The following is an 18734-nucleotide window of genomic DNA, read 5'->3' as shown; positions in this document are numbered from 1 at the left end:
TGAAAGAGGTGAATTTACATCTGGCAGAACGGCAGAAGGACCAATTTTAAGTTACAAGCTGTGTTGAAAATCACTCTAGGCGCCATTTGGGAATGCTCTAGAGCAGGAAAAGGGAAAACCCAGCCAGCAAAATCACCTGGGTGGCAACTGGAACAGCAGTTTGGATCAAGGAAGGGCTGTGCTCCAGGGAAAGCTTTGCTCCACCTGTTTGTGTGTTACCCAGGCTGTCCCTAAGGCTGGAAGGGCAGCACATCCCACCAGACAATGGGAGAGGGAAAAGGAACAACAGCCCCACGCTGAGAGCAGACTCAGGAGAGGAGAACCAAGGGATTTTCCCACCCTCTGATGGGAAATCTGCCCCCTCCTCCTGCCTGGGGCTGGAAATCCAGGTGAGGGAACTGATCCATGATACTCACAGTGGGTCACAACAGGAGCTCTCGTGGAAAACAGCTCAGGAAAAGCAAAGGCAGCTGCTAACACCCCAGCTGAGCAGGCTGGTGTTCCACACTCCAAGATCTCCAACACTTCCTGCCTGTCCTGTACAGTTTTTATAAAAATAGGGTGTTACCTTTAGTTTTCTACCTACCTACGAAACTACAAATATGTTCTAAGCCGGCCAAAGAGGAAAACATGAAATAAAATGAGAGATTTGTTCCTATTCTCCTAACAAATGCTGCTAAAACCCCTAGGAAATCCTCTTTATTAGCCATTCACTCAGCTCCTTTAGTCTATTGAAGGGATACACAGGGATGAAATTGAACCCATGGTGGGATTTTGAGGGTGGAGAAAGAATTTCTTACAATCATTTTCTGGAAAAAGCATTCCTTGGTGATGTCCCAGGCAGATCCTGAGCACTGCACTGAGCCAGAGCTGCATTTGGATGGAGAGGTGAAGTGTGGAGGTTCTGGGGTGAATTTCTGGTGTCCCATGCACAGATTGCCATTGTCCCAGACGGAAGCCACGAGCCACAACTCCCTCCTGAGCCAGCCCAGCTCCCTCCTGGGAACACCTGGAGCAGTGCTGGGAATGCCTCAGGTACTGCTGCACCTCTGTGGCAATCCCACATCCCACCTGGAATCCACCTGGGCTTCCAGAGCCACAGCTGCCACCTTCCCCCCACTCCCAGCTCCAACAATTCCCCCAAACCCATGGAATTCCAGCTCCAAGGACAGGAATTGCCCCAAATTCATGGAATCCCAGCTACAAGGACAGGAATTGCCCCAAATTCATGGAATCCCAGCTACAAGGACAGGAATTCCCTGTATTTCAGGGTATCCCAGCTCCAAGGACAGGAATTGCCCCAAATTCATGGAATCCCAGCTCCAAGGACAGGAATTCCCTGTGTTTCAGGGTATCCCAGCTCCAAGGACAGGAATTCCCTCTATTTCAGGGCATTCCAGCTCCAACAACAGGAATTCCCTCAGTCTCAGGGTATCCTCTCAAACAAAAAGCAAAGGTAATTAAAAAACTTTTTTTTTTTTTGCCAAAAAAGCAACTTGTTCTGTTGAAGGAAGAGGAAATAAAGGTCCAAAGGGGGAGTGCAAGGTGGGATACAGGGATTTTAAAAACCTGGTTTTCAGACCAGTTACCCATTGCTGGATCCACATGCAGGTATTGAATCATAAACCAATGTGCTTTGAATCTTGATTTCAAGTATCTGCTTTCAATTCTCTAGAAAGATTTTGTGTAAACAAACTACCCAACAGAGATGGAAAAAAAATTCTGGTTTTCCATGTTGGAAGTGAAGCATTAAAACTTAAGTACTCCAGGAGTTCATTCCATACAGCACTAACAGTCCACAGATTCCATGGGCTGAGAAAAAACTGCCAAAGAGGAATTAAAGAAACTGAAGTAGTGTGCAGTAACTAAAACCTAATTTGGAGTTTGGGGGGAGGAAGGGGGAAAGTCTAAAATCCTGACTTTAAATGAAAAAAAAAAAAAAAAAGAACACAAATGAAGGGAAAGCTTTTAACTGGTACACACTGTTCACACCTATATTTCAAGTTTGGAAACGCATATTTTCAAGCAGCAATACAAAAAAGTATCCATGAAGAATGCATAATCTCTGAAAAAATTATGAAAACATCCCTGCTACCATTACATTTCTAGATACAAAACTTGACTACCATATTGTTGCTTCTGTGTAGCGAGAGAAGTTCATTTTCAAAACAGATAAAATTCAGTCTTTAGGTGTGAATGGTATGAATGACAGTCTCTTTTTTTTTTTGTTTTTTTTTTTTGTTTTGTTTTTTTTTCAATTTCTTAGTTGTTTTAGGATCCTTAAGCATGCAAGCCTCGGAGAGGAAGGCCCGACCAGGGCAGGGTTGGCTTTATGACATCCAGTTTAGGACAGAGCTGGGAAAGCCTCTGGGTCATCTACGTCAGGAGCAGAAGCACTTGACTGAAAGAGAAACATCACACAGTTACTGCCTTGGGGCAGAGGTGGCATCACGCTGGGGCTGGTGGAATCACTACAAAAACAACCCTTTTTTTATTTATTCCAAAGCATTACAAAGCCTCCTATACTGTTTTTTGAACCCAAGATACCTGGAGAGGAATTGTAGGCAAATTGATGTTTGCACAACATTGCTGCACAATTCTCTTTTTAAAAAGATCTCAGAATGGTCTGGGTTGGAGGGGACCATGGAATTCCAACCTCCTGCCATGGGCTGATCTCTCCCTGTGGACCAATCCTTACTGAGGGACACAACTGAAATGTTACAGAAAAGGCCCTTTCTGGAGCACAAATTAAAAAGTCTTTCATGTTTAATTTTTCCCACTCAGAAACCAGACGTTGATGAAAGTAAAGTTTGTGCCAAATTTTTAGCCCTAAAAATTCATGCATTAACCAAGGATCTCCTCCTCAGTAGTTTTCTGAAAGGCTCTGCACCACACCTAAAAACCAGTGCAGAAATTAAGAATTTCATACTCTTCACTTGGTCTTTGGAGAAGAATGGGAGGAGCCAAGACAGTGGAACTTCCTGTCATGGCATTAATTTATCAACAATTATATATTATATTTAAAATTAGAGTTGCATCAACACCTCTAGCTGCAGAGTCTCTGCCCTGCCTAAGACTCCACAGGCCACAAACCAGAATTAAAAAGTAACAGCAGGGCTTAAGCTACAGGCTCAGCATCTCCAGCTGCTCAGCACACAAGGGCAGTAACAGCCAAAAAAAGGAAGGAAGTTTTGGTCCCTGATCCCAGGGAATGCTCATGCAGAGCTCACCCACCTGGTTGGGCGTGTGGATCACATCAAACTCCTTGACCAACTGCAAGGAAACAAAAGCAACACAAAGTCAGGCACAGGAAAGCTTGGAATTACTTTATGGCAGCATTCTTGAAGAGTATTAGTGAAACAACTCAGACCAAACCACCACAGTTGCATTTCAATTCCTTAAAATATTCTGATACTGCTGTCAGGAGAGAGCTTCCCAACTAATAAACTAAAATTTGTGAAGTCTGTGTCGGCTAGAAGGGACAAAACCAAGCAAATCTGTGTGAAGAAAACCACAGCACACAGACTGAGCTCGTTTTCCAACCAGTAAGAATCTCATTGATGCCTTTAAGGCAAGTAAGTGATTCATAATAAATCAAATCTTCACTGTAGCTACACTGCAGTGCTTGAACTTCACATATTCTCTCCCAAACCCCATTCAGTATTTTTTCAGGATATTCCCCTGGTGCCTTAGCACCAAAGAAGGGAAAAACATTACTGGAGGTTAGAGAAAAACCAGTAAAAGCCCTGTTTCCAACTGGAAAATCTGAATTCCTCAGGTTCAAGATGTGACATGCAGCTGTACAACCAGTCCTTCACCCCCAGCAGGTCACAATGCACACAGAGTGTCCTGGCTGAAAATAACCAGCCCAGCACTTGTGGTTCTGCTCTGGCACCACCTCAGGCAGCTCATGGTACATTCAGATCTGTCCACACTGCAAAGCCATTCTTCAGGTTCAGACATAAAGACAGGTGTGGTAAGTACATTTCTCTCTTTTTCAGGATTTTTTTATTGAAGTACACAGAGAGAAATGAAAGAGAAAACAATTTCTATTTCTACTCCTTGTTTTTCTCTTGTAGGATGTGTTTAAAAAAATTATTTACCTAGAGCAAATGCTTAGTTAGATCATGGTGGATTGTTTGGGCCTGATGGCCAATCAAACCCACCTGTATCTAAACCCTGGAGAGAGGGTCACAAGTTGTGGGTTAGATAAGATAGAGAAAGTAACATGTAGTTTTTAATATCCTCTTTTTTATAGTATATTAATGTATTGTAACATAATTATAATAAAGAAATCATTCAGCCTTCTAAACTAATGTTACCCATCATCATTATTCCCATTAAGTTCACCAACCTCTACAACAGACAGGCACTTTTAAAAGGTTTTACGTGTTTGGTGACAGCACTGCTCAAACATTCATCCTTTTGTCCTTGCAAGGCGGTTTCAAGGCAACTTTGCACAGCAGGATTTTCACCACACTGGGTTTAAACCACACTGTTTGCTGCCGGAGCATCTCCCCCGGGGGACAAGGAAGATGCCAGCAGGATGGAAGTGGGTCTGGGCCGGGGGTGCTGCTCACCTTGTCGGTCCTGCCTCCACGGCTGGCCCTGCCCCCGCGGCCCCGGCCCCCCCGGCCCCCTCTGCCGCCGCGCCCGGGGCGGCCCAGGTCTCCAAAGTTGATCTCCAGCTGGGACGTGATGTCGTTGGCGGGCTTGCGGAAGTGGTGATCCATGACCGAGTCCTCAGCGTGAGCCTGCAACCAGCAGTTCCTCCATCAGCAAGGGGAGAGCACCAAAATCCCCCCGCTCACACGGCCCCACCATCCACTGCCGGTTTTCCCCTCGGGAAACTTGGAATTTCTTAGGAACCAATGTATTTTGCCTTTCCAAGAGAATTTATGAGCTCACGCAATCACTGAGGTTGGAAAAGTCCTCCAGGATCGAGTCCAAGCTGTGCCCAATCCCCTCCTTGTCACCAGCCCGTGTCCAGTCCTTCCCTGGACACCCCCAGGGATGGGCACTCCAAACCTCCCTGGACAGCTCCTTCCAGTGCCTGAACACCCTTTCCATGGAGAAATGCTTCCCAAAATTCCATCAGAGCAACCAGACTGACTATTACCAAGCCAGTGGAGAATCTCACGTTGTAGCAATTCTCATTTTGTGTCCTGGTTCCACCAATTCCCTCCATTCTTTTTCCACTCTTGGTCACCCATCCTGATTTTGCTCCCTGAGGATTGACACTTTCTTTGCTTTAGCCCTTGATAAATACCGAGAATCCCTCACTGCTCTGCATTCACTGTAACAGCAAATGAGGCCAAAAAGCTCAAACACAAGGAGCTGAAGGAGCTAAAACACAACCAGTCTCACCAGTGACACTGGAAAATGTGGATTTCAGCACCTTTGCCATGATATTCCCTTACTGGTTTGTTCCCAGTGCATTTGGTGAAATCCAAGCCTGGAGGAGCAAGGGATGCTCCCAGGAGTTATCAACACCAGCAACCTTGGAAAATTTCAGTTACACACTGAACCCCAGCAGGTGTTTTTAAAGCAGCTATTTCTCCTATTTTACACAATTTTTTTTTTTCCACGTGCAAGCCAGTTTTTGGCATCCAGGATAATATAAAGAATGTAAAAACCTGCCTGCTACAGCTCAACCATGGTGTTTTGTAAACATGACAACATCCAACACTTTCCTTCCCTCCAAGCCCCCAACTCCTGGCACAGCACTCATCAATTTCCTGGTTTTCCTACACAAATGCCATGTGCAGGTTCAAGCTTCCCAACTCCAACTGACTTTTCTGCTGTAGTTACACAACATTTGGACTTTCAAAGGCAACACATTGTGCAATTAAGCCCTGTGATCTTTAATTACCATTTGTGGAGCCTTCAGAAGGCTGCCAGGGGATGGAGAGGTCTGGAGCCAAAGCTGCTGCCAGGGATTCCATGGGTCCTTCCCAATATCCCATCTATCCCTGCCATTCCCCTTTGTCCTCTCCCTCCATCCCCAATTTGGTTCAAAATACCCCTTGCATGCTGCTTTAATTCCAACACATTCCACTGGGATGTATCCCACAGAACAGCTGGTCCCCACTTCACTCCTGATTTTATTTTTCCTTCCCTTGGAAATCTCTTTGCCAAACTTAGGAAGTTTGTCTCAACAAAGAAAAGTATTCCATGCCTCAGCCTGACATGGCACTACTCAAACCTAACACTCACAATCTGTAAAACATCTCTTAGAAAGGTTTTAAATTCCTTTCTTATTATTTAGTTTTTTATCACTGCAGGGTACTGAGATTGATTCTATTTCCAACTACTGGTAGCCATGTGGTAATTTCCTTTTCTGAGTGGTGGGATCAGTGGATTTGTACAGTATTTCTGTGCGTTTCTGTCCCTACGCTGTTTTTATTTAAAAAGAAATCACTACTGTTTACCAAAAGTCATTGTATTTCCACAATTTGTTTTTGGTATAACCAGTGAACCGACAAATTGCAAATTCCCTACATAACCTGATGATTCCTCTATCCAAAGTAATTAAAGGTCATTTAAAACTCCAACAAAAGACTTGGCACATTCTCCTCAGCCTCTTCCATCATTGGGGTGACAAGTCAGACATACTGAACAAGTTGCTTATCCTGAAAAACCCTGGGAAACATTAGATTTCTATGTATTGGTGACTCAACAGTGCTCTGGTTTAATAACTGATCACTTCCTGAAGGCAGTGCTGCACTTAAGGGTCTTGGGGAAGGCTGTCAAAAATGAAGAACAAACTACCAAGAGAGCCAAAGCAGACAGGGAGAGATGGAAAAACAGCAGCAACAAAAAAATAGAGACTCATGACAGAAGCTCTTATGATAAGGTTTGAAATAAGCAGGATGAGGAGCAAGAGGACTAAAACCATGCTGGGTGCTGGATGGTGCACAGTGAGACAACAGGCATGGACAGAAAAGCTCCATGTTCAATAAAACTCTTTCTTTTGGTGAGTTTTTAATATCCAAACGTTCCCTGCTGAAGGGGCTGATGTGAACACCAGGTATCACCACTGACAGAGAAAGGATCAGTACCTCATTTGAATCCAGCAGACTCCCCTGCATTTCTGTCATCGCCTTTGTCTGGTGACAGTTGTGTGTCCACGCCAAAGAGACAAAAGGAACAGAGGGAGAAAACAAAAGGAAGAAATGAGACTCAACTACATACAGGAACAACAGGTAATCAGGTCACAGGAGCTGCTGGGTACAGATGGCACTGAGCAATGGCAGGAGGGAGCAGCTGTGCAAGCAGCCAGAGACAGCACAGGATGGATGTGCCAAGTGTGGAGACAAGAGAAAGCTCAGATGGACACCAGAACACAGCTGAGATGGACACCAAAACACAGCTGAGATGGACACCAAAACACAGCTGAGATGGACACCAAAACACAGCTGAGATGGACACCAAAACACAGCTGAGATGGACACCAAAACACAGCTGAGATGGACACCAAAACACAGCTGAGATGGACAGACACCAAGAAAAAGCTCAGGTGGACAGACACCAAGAAAAAGCTCAGGTGGACAGACACCAAGAAAAAGCTCAGGTGGACAGACACCAACCAAAAAGCTCAGGTGGACAGACACCAAGAAAAAGCTCAGGTGGACAGACACCAACCAAAAAGCTCAGGTGGACAGACACCAACCAAAAAGCTCAGGTGGACAGACACCAACCAAAAAGCTCAGGTGGACAGACACCAACCAAAAAGCTCAGGTGGACAGACACCAACCAAAAAGCTCAGGTGGACAGACACCAGAAGTTGCCCAGAAGCTGCTGGAAGCCCTGGCAGAGACCACACATGCAGGCTGGTCTCCAGCATGGCCACACGTCAGGCACGGAGATGGGAAGAGCTGGGATGTTTGAATCACTGTTCATGGAAATCTTCCTGCAAGAGCCTTCATTCAAGAGTCATTCCTCCCAACTTTGAGGGGATGAATCATTCTTTTCCAAAATACATTTCCTCATCTCCCAGTGCAACCTCCTCTGAGGAAGGGATTGGATTAGTGAGGAGGTTTGAAGAGGCACAGCAGGGACAGAGTTATCAATTTTTCCAGGAGTCCTGGATTCCACTTTTGGGATGAATTTTAGGATCTGTCCACAATATAACTCCTTCCTGTTTTTTGTAGGAACTGCAGACTCAAGCCACTAAAGCAGCTGCAGAGAAAAAGAGGAACTCTGTTTCATGGCATAAGCCTGTGTCCTGGGAAGAGGCTCCTTGGACCGGGGCTGCTGATGGCCCTGGATGTCAGACTAAAGCAGCAAGAACCTGAGACAGAACTGAGTTCATTCTATCAGCACCTGCACAGTGAATGGGAACAAGAGCACAGAGCTCAGGCAGGGCCAGGCATTTCAGCCCCCAGCCAGGAGGACAAGCAGGAGGAAAAGGAGGACAGCTCTTTCCCAAGACTGAGCAGCATCAGATCCTCATTCTCCCTTTTCCCAGACTCCTGGGGCATTCTCCAAGAAGTTCCCAAGCTACAGGAACGTAGGTGCTCATCACAACACTTCAGATTTCTGAGAGATCTATTGGGGCACACACAGTTTTTCAGCCGTAAGAGTACAGAAGATCTGGGGTTAAAACCCAAAATTTACCTATAAACCAAATCATTTCCACACATCATCTCCTTCTTACCAATAAGAATCAGAGAATTTCTTGACTCCTAAGTAGACCCAAGAGGACAAAGAGAGGAAACAGCAGGTGATTGGTGCTTTTTTAAAATATGTTGCCTTCTAAAGCTGCTCACAAAGGAGCTGCAGTGGAAGCTTTCCTAAGGCCTGTATTATAGAGCTATTCTCCTATAATCCTGAGAGAAAATCCCCACACTGCTTCCCATGGGATCAGGGAACAATGAAGAAGGGAGATGGGGAGACACATCTGCTGGATGGACAATAAAGCAGGCTAAAAGCAGCTCAATTTGAAGGCAGATTTGTTAATACCTCACTTTCATGCTTACGCAGCAAGAGGCTGTTACCTTCGTATGTGATGGTGCTAAAAATATCCAACTTGTTTATTTGAGAAGTTCACCTCTTAAACAGAACAATCTACTAATTATGTCAGGTCTTCCATGGGAGTAATTTGATTATTCACAGTTTTTGTTCAGATATTTTGTTATTGTTTTTCGCTTGGTTGTTTTGTTAGGTTTTTTTTTTTTTTTTTTTGAGTTAACTGATTCAGTTTTCAAATGGAAAATAGAGTCTGGATCTTACAGATTTAGCCTCTAAATTTCTCACAAGCAGCATCACCTTTACTATCATACATGCTCATATGTTAGAAAAGAGTGCCCTCAGATGAGCAAATGTCAAATAAATGTGATTCAGAGAGACTGAGGGAATTTGAAGAACTACAGGTTTAGTAAATCTCGGTAAAGTACATAAATACTTCTGTTTAATACAATCTTTGAGCACACAGCAACATTAAATGTAACTCAAATTCCCTTTTCTACACAAGCCAGAGAAAGAAGAGAAATTTAATGAACACTTCAGTGACCAGCCCAAAGGAGACACAGCCATGCAATCACTCCAAGAACTGAACTAGCCCACACAGCAAGAACACAGCCTGATCTGTGACCAAGTCAACCTCACAGGGAGCTCCATCATGGAGCCTCCACTGGAACGCTGAGCAGTGCCCCCCACCCACTACCCACCCATGGATGACATCCCAGCTCCCAGGATAAAAACTGGCAAGGTGTGAAAAAGCAGGAATACATTTCAGGAGAGCAAACAGAGTATTTACACACTATCCAGTCACTTCAAAGGGCTCAGCACCATCAGTATACAAAGTTGCTGCCACCAACCTCTACTTAACATATTACAGAGTGTTAAAAACAAAGATTAGAACTAAAGAATAGCACAGCCCTGCATTACAAAACAAGAGCTCTCAGCACTTCCCTCCCCTGTGCATCTCCCCTTGCCACCCTTGGAACAGAATGATGAACATTATGCAACGCCTGAAATGAGAAACTACAAATGTAAAACAATTCCACAGCAGCTAAGCTGAGTTGTCACTGGAGCACATAAATCATTCCAACTGCCTTCCCAAGAGCTCGTCTGTGTCACAGCACTAAGTGAGGAGACACCCACACCCCAAATTTCAGATGCACAGTTTGGGTTTAAGGTCTCTGAGGCATGACCAGTCTTCCTTCAAGCTGACATCACTTAGCAAGCACCATGAACCTGTGTACTGCAGAACAGATGCTAAATAACACAAGCTGCCTTTTTTAGAAAGCAAACTTGACAACATTCCCCTAAAACTCTCACCAAGAGGCAGTTCTTACAAACCTAAGGGCACAGCTCAGCTCCTGAACCCAACCACAGTCAGAATGGCCACTTGTGCTACTGCAGAAGTTCCATTCTGCTGAAATGAACAATTCTGTTCAAATGAACAAGAATGAAATTTGGGAAAGCATTTTAAAAAATGCTGCTCCCACTTTCTAAACTTCCTACTAAAAGGTCTCCCAGAATGGAGCTTCCACTCCAAAAAGTGCTCACCAACAACAAAACCTTTACAAAGTGGACGCACTGAGAATGGAAAGGCACTTTACCTCCTCACTCTTTGACTTGTGGAGCACAAATCCTTTTTTCCACTGCCCATCAGCTCCCTCGTTTGGTTTGCGGATGTTGAACTCGACTTTTGCACGATCCTTGCTTTGAATGGCTTTCCACTCATCCAGGGTCATCTCCTTGGGGCCTTCTTCCTTAACTTCTTCAACCTCATTCTCTCTGTGGTGAATTCATGCAGATTATGACCACAACTAGGGATTTACGCTCCGGATACAATTTCAAAGTCATTTGCTGGCTGGTACCATGTTATAAATTGAATTTTGTCAAGGATTTAGCAGTTAAGGGGTGAAAATATGAACACTCGCTTTCACCACAGGAAAATTCATCTCCTTTAGAGGGAGTGCCAAAAAAATTACACCCAGCCACCTCTGAGCACAGCAAAATGTTTAAATTAAAACTGAACCATGCCATCAAATCTCCACATTACTGTCAATTTTATTTCCAAATCTGAAAGCCCAGCTTCTGGCATGACTTATTTGAAGCTCCTTCCCCCCTTTTTGAAATACATCTCTCATAAACAATCAAGTCAAGGCAGTGAGAACTCGTTCATCCCACAGTTTTCAAGCTTTTTAGTATTTTAAAAACCAGAATTTAAGCAGCTTCGGATAATTTGCTTCCTTTGTTGAACCAAAGACAATTATTCAAAGAAGTTTTACTTCCAGCTAATTTGAAAAAGTAACAGCAAACACCTTATTTGTGAGATACAGCACATCTACCTTGTGCCAAAGGCTATTTTTAAGTAAAACACACAACCACTGTGGTCAATAACAGATCATATTCCAGCTACTGGAAGCCTCTGGTCATTGTTCAGTGTGTTTATGCAACTAAATTTCTGATTCATAGGAAACCAATGCTGTGCATGTGCAGCAAAAAGATCATGAAAGCCTCAATTTCAAAGGTTTTCATTTGGCAGCCATTAATTTTGAACAATAATGCAAAGGTTTTATGTCAAAATAACTGTATTTCAGCTTTTTCTCACTGTGTAGGAGAGAATGATTTTTGACATGGGATGTAATCAGAATTTGTTTTGTTCAAGGCAAAGGTTTTACTGCAGTAAAACATCCTACAGCTCTGCTGAAGCACTGAGAGCAAAGATCCACGTAAAACCAGACAATTAAAAAGTTACCCATGTGGAGATGCTTTTCTATAGAGAAGCTTTTCAGTGAGGCAACCAGGCCATGGCAAACACATTAGGAATCATCAGGAACAAGTACTTCAAAATTCTGTTTGCCATTTATTGAGTCCTCTACAAAGCCCACTCCTCATTAAAACACAACATTAGTCACACTAGGCTACCATAAAAATTTGTATTGTATTTTTACATCAACTCAGTAGCATTAAGGCCTCCCTCTGCTTCTCTGGTTACTCTTTCATTCAACCAGTCCCTGCTTCCTTCTGTAACTGTGTCCAAGTGAGATGGGAAGAGACCCAGGTAACTTCAAAAACTGCCTGGAGAATGAAAGATACAACCTTTCTCCTACAGCTCAGGCACACAGTCTCCAAGGCTGTTCTGGAAAATTAACTTTAAAAAGTTGCCTTCCACTGGCACTTCTGTCCCATTTGCTCCGTGCTTCTACCTAGTCTGAGCCCAGATGCTTTTGGGTTTGGAATATGGAGTTGCAATCCCAAGACCCAAAGTGTACTAGAAATGATCATTAAAAAATAAATCTTAAAGAGCCTGCAGGACACCAAGGAATGGTTTCAAGCCAACAATTTCCAGACACGAGGTTCTTAAGGAGACTCATTCAGCAGCACTGTGGATCATCTACTGATAATCTGAGTTTGGCCAAACAGGTGTGGGAATAAACAGCAGAGGTTAAAGGGAATGCAACAGCACCTCTGAAGCAACCCAGGAGCACGGAGAGGGGTGGTACTCACTTATTTTCAGAATCAGCAGGCGGATGCTCCTCTCCCTCCGGCGTTTCCTCAGTTACAGCTGACTGATCCAATTCACTGCAATTACATAATGTTGGGAGTTGGGGCTTTTGTACAACTTCATCTCTCTTTAAAGCTATGTAAGATTAACAATCAAGATCTACGGTGGATTTACTGTTTCAGTAAGGACTGGTGCTCTCTGTGCCTTTTAAACTCTATGCTTTTCACTTAACTAATGGTTTTCCCCAATGCTTCCTACTACACCTCCTGAAAGGTTCCCACTGTCCCTTCCAACACAAAATGGATTTGGGCATTAAAAATAGATTTCAATGGGAGCTGAATTTTTGTAATACAAAATGCATGCTTATAAAAAATTACTAAAAATAGAACAGTTTAATTTTAACAAAGAATTACCAAACCAGCACAAGACCTCCCAAACTTCCCCAAAACTCTGGTTGAACAATGAAGCTATTCTTATGCAACAAGAAATCGCTGGGGTTTTAAACTCTGCAGAAGCGTGGCAAAAATCATGGAGATCAAAGGCAAAAAGGCAGCTAAATCTGGGTGTTCTGCAAGCCATAATTAGGGCTGATTAACATAGTGCTAATGGTTTTCTGAGCAATGGCAGGTTACTAACGTTAGCTCGTCTTTGACGGTTCCCCAGTTGTGTGATCCGCTGCCACCGCGCTTGTCCTCGTGCTTTAGGCCGCTGAAATGTGAATGTGAAACAGAACTAACAAAACTGAGTTAACATTATAGTGTCCAGACACAGAAATTCAAAAGGTCAATTTTAAACGGGGGTTGGGGGGCAGAGTGGTAAAGGAGAGCCACAGGGGATAGGAAAAGGTAAAGACTCACGATCTATCGCTGCCACTGTGTCTGTCAAATTCCCGTTTGCCACGAGAGTCAAACCCATCTCCTCGGCCCATCCCGCGCCCGCGGCCACGGCCCCGGCCCAGGCCTCCACGTCCACGCATGGGTCGGTCCAGGATGGGTCTGGCATGGAACAGCCACAGGTCAGGGAGCCACTCCAGAAAACAGACAGCATTTCATCCTCTTTGAGGATTGTATTTACTTGGTTTTGCTTTGATAATTCCTGTTTGTAAGCTGGGTCAAGCGATTCGCTTTCAAAAATGTACAGCGTGTTTCATGGTTCTTTTCCTCTTTGAGAACTTTATTTACTTGTTTTTCCTTTGATAATTAGTTTGTAGCTGGGTTCAGGCTCTAATTTCAAGAAAGTCACTCCCCCATTCCTGGAAGTGTCCAAGGCCAGGTTGGAAGGGCTTGGAATAACCTGGGATAGTGGAAGGTCCCTGCCCATGCTATAGGTTGGAACCAGACCACCCTCAAGGTCCCTTCCAACCCAAACCATTCGGTGGTTCCATGATTTTACAATCTGGAAACAAATGCTCAGGATTGTTGTTTGCTTGCACCTTTTGGCATTAATTCCAAAATTTAATCTTTGTATTGTGTTACACAATTATCTGATGCTAAAACTTCAACTAAACTCACTTTCATACAACTTACTTTTAAAAGCATTTTAACTTTGGCAACTAAAACTCTAATATTTGAACATTACTCGAATTCTGGCTGCCTCACAATGCTCAAGACAGTTTAAATTTCATGTAGATCTAAGATGGCTTCACCACTTCCAGGTCTGAAGCCATTGCAACCAGGGTGCAAACATCTCCGAGGACAAGCTTTTGCTGGCTTTACATCAGCTGTGGAAATTAAAGCCACAGCTGTAACAGCAAACAAATCTCATCTGCAGGAAACAGCTATGCTTGGGCTCCCCTCCTGAGCTATTTGCTACAGATGTAGAGAAATATGGTGAGTATCTTGATTTAAACCATAATTCAGCTACACCCATGAACCTGTTCATGCACATCACTCCCAGCCTAAAACCCGAGTAAAGTTTGCAAACAAAACCATGGGAAAAGGGAAGCGTTATCGTCTGCATGACAGGAATTCAACCTCGATTCAATCAGCTTTTTTACCTGAGCAGCAGAAGGCAGGGCAGCCCTGCCTGTCAAAGCTGGGAAAGCTGTTTATCAGCAAGACAAAACTCTTACTTATCCACAGAGAACTCTCCTCCCTCGCCCTTCTCCTCGGCGGGTTTCTCGAAGCGGCGCTCGCGGGGAGGTCGTCGCTCGGGTCTCCTGTCGATGGGTTTGCCTTCGCCCTGCTGCTGTTGCTGCTGCTGCTGATCAGGCCTCCTGCCAATCCTCCTTATCCCTGAAACATCAGGCCAGACACATCAACGGAATGTGGAGTGCTCCGGGACAGATACCACCCCCCCGGCAAGCCAGCGGGAAGAGAAGTTTTATTGCTGCATAAGCTGAGCAGCCCCACTTCCACCTGACTCTTCTCAGTCCCTTTTTTACCCAGGAGTTCAAATTGGGTTTTGACTGAAAACTTCAGTAATCCCTGCTGAAACGACAGGGTCAACTTTCAAACACAGATCACGGTAAGCAGGATTTTATTGCTATTTTTTTTTTTCTCTGAAAAGTGCTTTTCAGGTAAAACAATGGGTTTTATTTGAAGAACACCCAAACCAAGTGAGCATCACCTCAGTGGCCCTAAGGCAGTAAATCCTGTGCTCCCTAAGAGAGTCACTCCTGTGCTGTTCTAACAGCTGGACCCCATGATCTTGGAGGTGTTTTCCAACCTAAATGATCCTGGGATTCTGTTCTTGGAAACTCTTCTGGGCAGCAGTGCCACCACCTGTACTGGACAGGTGTCACCTGCAGGTACTGGTCAGTGACTAACTGGGGTCCTCACCCACATGGATCCTCCCAGTCCAACATTCCCTGACAAAGATCCTCCTTCTGGTGCACTTCTCAAAATAGCTTCAGAATCCACAGTGCCACCGAGCTGCCCAGCATTCTTCCTCCCTGCCTAGGCCTCCTGAAAGGGTTTTTATTGCAAATAAAAACCTCCCGTGGGCATTCTCTTCTTCACCAAGCTCTCTCAAAGACCTAACACAGTTTTCTTTTCCACTCATGTGAAAGGCCTTGTTTACTCTTCTTTAAAAGATGAGCAAAAACACATTTCTTATACCATTTTCTTGCCAAAACACTGGCTCCAAAATTAACAAACCAGCTTTTAAATTCGAAGCTGATTTTTAATTATTTTTTAAAGAACCGAGTTCCTGCCTAGCAAGCAATGTCAAATTTGGGTGGGGCTACAGAAGTTGCAGTTGTAATGATATCCAAGCCAACACACCCAGATGAACAATGTCTCCCTCACCTTCCAAGCTGTGTTTAACATGAAGTTTGCATGGCACACATAGCTCCCTAAGCATTCCCGACTCCCTGAGGAAACAAGGGGTTAAACCCAGCAGCCTGCACTGGGAGAAGGGCTCTCCAGTGGGGACAGGCATTCCATGTGAGCAGGGGAAGCAGGGAAAGGAGCAGGCATGCTGCAGAACTGGAATGGAACAGCCACGGCTTTTGAATTTCGAGTTCAACGCCCTGCACTCAGAAAAACCCGGTTCCTGCTGAAGCCTAACCCAAAATACGAGTTATTTCTCAGCATCACCAAGCTTTGAACTGCTAATTCAGCAGGCAAATCACCTGCAGCCTTATGGAATACTGGAATAGCTTAAAATACATTCACACAGGAAACAAACCCTGGCATCGAGCACCTTTATGATGCCAGAACTGCAAAACCAGCCACGCACAAAAATAGACATTTTCAAACTGGAAATTGACTTTGTTTACCACACTGCTACAACAGCAGCCCCGACTTTCTCTGTTTCACTACCACAACAAACCACGAGGACAGTTATTTTTCACACTGCTCTTGAAAACACGATGTGAAAATCGGAAGGTGAAGAAGAGGGGCTGCCCAAAGCCCTCCTGCGGTGCCAAAGGCTCTGCCATGTCCCAGGTGGATCTCGTGGGAGAATCCTGCACCTCACTGAGGCTTCCAGAGGACACTGGTTTGGCGAACTGGGACTCCCGACACATCACTGCATCCCTCACGCAGGAAACACTCCTAACGTTAATGAGCACGAGACCCACAAGCAGAGAGTATTTCTACCGTCGTTCCTAAATCTGTCTTCTCACAAGGTGCTTTCGAATGACATTTGCAACACCCACTTTCCAAAACAAATAACACACTAAAATTACTCCTTTCTTTAACAGCATAAACCAGTGGAGAATCAGCATCACTTTGTAACATAAATGCAGAAGCATTAAGATGCTCTCGCGAAAAGCTTGTTGAAATTGCAGTTAACCTGCTGTTCCCTTGCTCCCACGTCACCTGCTGTCACCACTGATGTTTTGTTTTGTTTTTTTTCCCCAAGGATTCCTTTGAACCCGAGTTGTGACCCACCTGCCGAGCGCTGAAGTTTGGGCGCGGTGGAGCTGCTGCCCGCACGGGACGCCATGCGCCCACATCCCTCCCTCTCCATGTGCGGCCCCGGCCTCCTAATTCCCAAAGCATGTTCTTCAGCCTGTTTATACTTCAGTTTCTTTTTTTCTCCAGAATCTCTCCATGTAGGATGTCTCAGACATTTAGGGAAACTAAGAATTCGTGCAAGTTATTATTTAAATATATATGAAAGGAAGAAGATGGCTATCAACGCTGTTCCCCTAGAAAATTACCCAAACAGATTTTGGAAAGCACAGGAACTTCCAGATATCCTGTCAAATCCATCGGACCCGCCTGAAACACGAGTCAAGTTCAGGATACAAGGCCGGACGGGGCTTGGAGCAACATGGTCTAGTGGAAGGTGTCCCTGCCCATGGCAGGGGGTGAACGAGAAGGGCCTTTCCAACCCGAACCATTCCAGGATTCCATGTGCCGGTTTAGATGGGATACTGGGCAGGAATCGCTCCCTCTGAGGGTGAGCAGCCCCCGGCACAGCGTGCCCAGAGAAACCGTGGCTGCCCCTGGATGCCTGGAAGCGTCCAAGGCCAGGCTGGACGGGGCTGGGAGCAGCCTGGGACAGCGTAAGGTGCCCTGTGGCAGGGACGGAACGGGGATGGCCTTTCAGGTCCCTTCCGACACCAGCCACTCCACGATTATTCTCTTCACTGCCGGCATTTCCCTTTTCGCGTTACTCCTCTCCCTCCCGCCGGCACCGAGGCAGCTCCGGCCGCCCCGCACGCCCGACTCCATTTTGCGCGGGCCGAGCCGCGGGACACGTGGGGCCGGGCGAGCCCGGCGCCGCCGCCGCCGGCCCCGCGGCCGCCCCGGGCGGGCTCCGCCATGCGCGGCCCCACGTGCGGCTCGGCCCGGCCCTGCCCTGCCCGGGACCCCCTCCGTGCGGCCCGGCCCGACCCTCCCCCGCCGAGCCCCCGGCCCGCTCACCCTCCTTCCGCAGCGGCGCTCCGGGCTGGCCCCCGCCATCCTCCCGGCGGTCTCCGCCGGCGAAGGGCGGCAGCGGGTTCTTGCGCTCCTTCTGCGACTCCCTGCGCAGCTGCTTGGCCGCGCTGCCCGCGCCGCCGCCCGCCTGGCCTGCTCCGCCGGCGCCGCCCGAGGAGCCGCTCTGGGCGCCCGCCGGGCCGCGGGCCCCGCCGCCCGCTTGGCTCCCGCCGCCGCCGCCGCCGCTCTCCTTCCTCCGGCTCTCCGCCGCGCGCAGCACCTCGAAGGGGTCGGACTCGTCATCGAAGAGCTGATCGAAGCGGTTGGTGACGACGCACCCGAAGCCCTCCTGCAGGTGTCCGGGCATGATGGGCCCCCGTCGGCGGGATCCTGCGCGGATGCTACCGGGCCCCCCGCGCCCTGCTCGCTGCCGCACAAGATGGCGGGCCCTGAGGAGACGCGCTTCTCTTCCGGCGCGGCCACATCCGGGCACCCCCCCCCCCCCCACCGCCCGCCACCCGCGGGCGCTGCAGCGCCGCCAGCGGCCGCGGCGGGAACTGCGCGCGCATTGTGTGAGGCGGGCGCCGGGTTTCCCGCCGTGGGCTCTACCATCGGGGAGAGCGGGGGGGAAACGGGTCGACGGGGGAGGCGGGGGGGGGCGCGGGGCGGGGCGGAGCCCCGCCCCGCGCCCCCCCGCCTCCCCCGTCGCCCCCCGCGCCTCGCTCGCCGGTGGTACCTCCCGCGTGAGGGCTCCCCCAGCAATAAAACCTAAATAACTCGGGATCGAGAGGTTTGGCGCTATTAACTGGTAAAAAGTTGATTTCCAGGCCTTGATCTGAAAAGGTGATAGGAGGATTTCCCGCTTTCTTGGGCATTTCTGCTCGTCTAATTATCGGGCAGGCGTGTCAAGTGGAGGTGGGAGATGTTTGCGGTATTCATACGTGTTAACATGTTGTTAA

At 46.7% G+C, this 18734-nt stretch overlaps 1 protein-coding gene across 4 annotated transcripts; it reads right to left on the bottom strand.

The window, feature by feature from the left end:
- Positions 1-1954: 1954 nt before the first annotated feature.
- On the bottom strand, positions 1955-18226 carry SERBP1 (SERPINE1 mRNA binding protein 1). Of its 4 annotated transcripts, none has more exons than XM_053950735.1 (10): positions 17782-18226; positions 14535-14697; positions 13321-13458; positions 13100-13195; positions 12466-12540; positions 10569-10746; positions 7062-7109; positions 4581-4754; positions 3235-3273; positions 1955-2401 (listed from the first exon to the last, which is right to left on the bottom strand). In XM_053950735.1, exons 1-10 carry the CDS (start codon positions 18140-18142, stop codon positions 2345-2347), a joined length of 1329 nt encoding a protein of 442 aa, XP_053806710.1. In that variant the 5' UTR covers positions 18143-18226; the 3' UTR covers positions 1955-2344. The 4 variants fall into 4 exon arrangements, with proteins under 4 accessions (XP_053806710.1, XP_053806711.1, XP_053806712.1 ...); XM_053950736.1 differs by having other exon boundaries at positions 13100-13171; XM_053950737.1 differs by lacking the exon at positions 7062-7109.
- Between the last annotated feature and the right edge of the window lie 508 nt (positions 18227-18734).

Source organism: Vidua chalybeata, chromosome 9 (genome assembly GCF_026979565.1).
Source record: "Vidua chalybeata isolate OUT-0048 chromosome 9, bVidCha1 merged haplotype, whole genome shotgun sequence".
Classification (NCBI taxonomy): domain Eukaryota; kingdom Metazoa; phylum Chordata; class Aves; order Passeriformes; family Viduidae; genus Vidua; species Vidua chalybeata.
Note: the sequence above shows the minus strand (reverse complement) of the source record. Positions and strands in the feature narration are given on the sequence as shown.